General features: G+C 37.5%; 1 protein-coding gene across 1 annotated transcript in view; it reads right to left on the minus strand.

Moving 5' to 3' along the window:
* The window catches only part of ofcc1 (orofacial cleft 1 candidate 1), a 106293-nt gene that overhangs the window by 68848 nt on the left and 34775 nt on the right, over window positions 1-2670 (minus strand). The window contains 2 exon segments of the mRNA XM_035656580.1: window positions 1538-1713; window positions 2089-2159. Coding sequence (XP_035512473.1) covers window positions 1538-1713; window positions 2089-2159 — 247 coding nt within the window.

Consider the following 2670-nt stretch of genomic DNA (forward strand, 5'->3'; position numbering starts at 1 on the left):
TGCTTTAAGGGTATGGCAAGTGGGCTAATTTGTATTTCAGATGAATTTCCTAGTTTCTAATCATCAGAATGCCAATACATGTTTAAAAAATGCCTATCTTGGTACATTAAAAAGTAGTAAACAACTATTTGAGAGCTAGGATTAGGGTTAGTTAGTCAGACATTCTTCTTTGCATTTGATTTTGTGACAGAACATTATGAATGGAGACATTATTTTGATGTGTTAATCAATATGACATCATTATCTTTTACTTTAAATAAGCATATAACACTGAAAATAACAGTGTTGCACAAATATCCTGTTTTTACTGTATTGTTGTATTGTTTTTATTTAAATTTCATGAACAAGTTTGAGTTTATTCTTTATTCTTGGTTTGATTTTCTGGTGGGTGGTAACAACTCTCTGCAATGCTAAAAACTTTTTTGCCATAATGTACTGGCTTTTTTTATTACGTTTTTTTACGCAGAAATGTACTTGATCGAAAAAACTTGAAAAAAGGTAACTTTTCTCATGTGTGAAGATAAAATTTGAGCAATTAAATTTCAAATAAATGACTGAAACTGAACAAAAGATCCAATTGTCCAATTCCAGCATTACTCTCAGTTTAATATGCCTCCCCAAACAGAGGGAACCTCATGCCATCAGTCTTGGGTCTCGGACGTGAGCAAGAGATATATCTGCTCTTTAACCATACCTATACACTGGGCAACATGTTTTAATTGCTTTAAACACTAAAATAAATGGGATATACGGGTGAAAAACAAAACAAAACAGAAAGAAAGAAAGATGCTGACAGTTCAGTCAATGAAAAGATTTTACATTTAGCATTAGTCTCATGTATCATATATGTTTATGGTCTGACTTTCTAAGCTAATGACATTTTTTTTTTTGCCCATATGCTGGCAAGTTCCACACACCGTGATAAAGTGTAATCCTACCTCTTGTGCATACAACATCATGACAATAATTGCTAATAATTACTAGCCATGCACAGAAAAAGCAAAATAAACCACATTAAATCAAGAATCTAACATGTGACTCATCCCTGAGAAAACTGGCACGCTCACAACCTTGAACGCATCCTAATTTACCATCCCATTCCTCAAGAGTTCTCCCTGACATACTGAATTATAAGGGGGCATATTCGTATGCCTGATTGGCCTTAAGCCGTGTTTCGGGGGCGTTGTGAGTACACCACACAGACAGCGGATCGGCTTGGTAGCGTAGTACCGTATGTAAATGCACTCTCCTATGACTCCAGCCCACCACAAGGCATGTAGCCGAGAGTGGGAGTCAAGGCTGATTGTGTCGAGGGTACTTCTAGATAGAGATAGAACACCCACTACTGTAGCGTTCTCCAGCGGAGGAAGAAGTTATACGAGGGTTGCTTGTTAGGACACGCTGGCTTTGGAATGCAGGGACCGAGGGCCCCTCGAATGGAGAGAGAGAGTGAAAGAAAGAGGGAGAGAGAGAAAGGTTAGATCAGGAACACATCTACTGTCAACAAATTTGAGGCTAATGAAGAATGAAGCTTCACCTCTTTCTTTGGCAGGGGCTTGCAGCTCCATTTTTTTTTGGTGAGCTGCAAGGGTGCTATCTGGCCTGTCACCTCGAATTTCTCTCCCCAGCCAAACCGGAGGAACGGAAAGCTCGGTGCTTCCTCCTCCATCGAAGGCTGGGTTTTCTATGCCTGCCAGAGCAGCTCTCTCCTCTCTCCCTGACAAAATAAGTAGAAACATAAATAAAAATACAAACACTGACATGAAGGGGCAATACAACAGTTAGGTCAAAGCTACTCGTAAAAAAACAAAAGCATTTTTAATGACAACAATTTTTTTTCTATTGGTGATTTCTCTGCCCCAAAATGTTCAAGCGCATCCTCCTCGAATGACACTAAAACACAATTAGGTTAAAATTAAATCAGAATCTTGCAAAGGAGGAGAAAAAAAAGAGGAGAAGAAGAAATGATTAAAATAATTACAAATTGCGCCCTGACAAGCAAGAGCAAAATTTAGCCCAAAGCCATTTGTCTGTAATTAGTTAATTAATCCTTACACAAATTATGAGCAATAACTCATCAAGCAGGACTCACCCATCAGAAATTCAGCCGACTTGGATTTCTTCTGCTTAGGTTGCTGCAGAGCCTTCTGCTGTAACTTCTGGAGGGAAATTGTTAAATGAATAAATTAGCTGCAGAATGAAGATCATCATTTATGATCCGCAACTAACGCAGTATTTTAAATATGGGACGACACTAAAATGTCATTTAATTTACATCGCCGCTAAAGGGGTCAAGCACTAATTGAACAACAGGAGTGGAAAAGAATTTAATCATAAATAGATAAGAAAAGTTGACATGAATGTGTAATGAAGGTCACATTAAAATACTTCCTCCTTGTTTCTAAAATGAATGGGCATCAACACTCTCTCCTGGAAAATTACGCTTTTTTTTACGAAGGCTGCATGAGAGTACACAGACTTGGTGTGCAAATGAGAATGGAAATCCAGGCACACTTCTCATTAATTCCATTGACATGAACTCAAACTAAAAAAATATTGAATGGAGAGAGAAAAATAATCTTTAAATAACAAGGTGCCAGATACCTTGTATTTGTAAAGCTTGGAGAATTTTCAGTATACTAATTTCAATCCATCTATCTATCTATCTAT

Source organism: Morone saxatilis, unplaced genomic scaffold (genome assembly GCF_004916995.1).
Source record: "Morone saxatilis isolate NCDOM2014 unplaced genomic scaffold, NCSU_SB_2.0 Contig0, whole genome shotgun sequence".
NCBI lineage: Eukaryota > Metazoa > Chordata > Actinopteri > Moronidae > Morone > Morone saxatilis.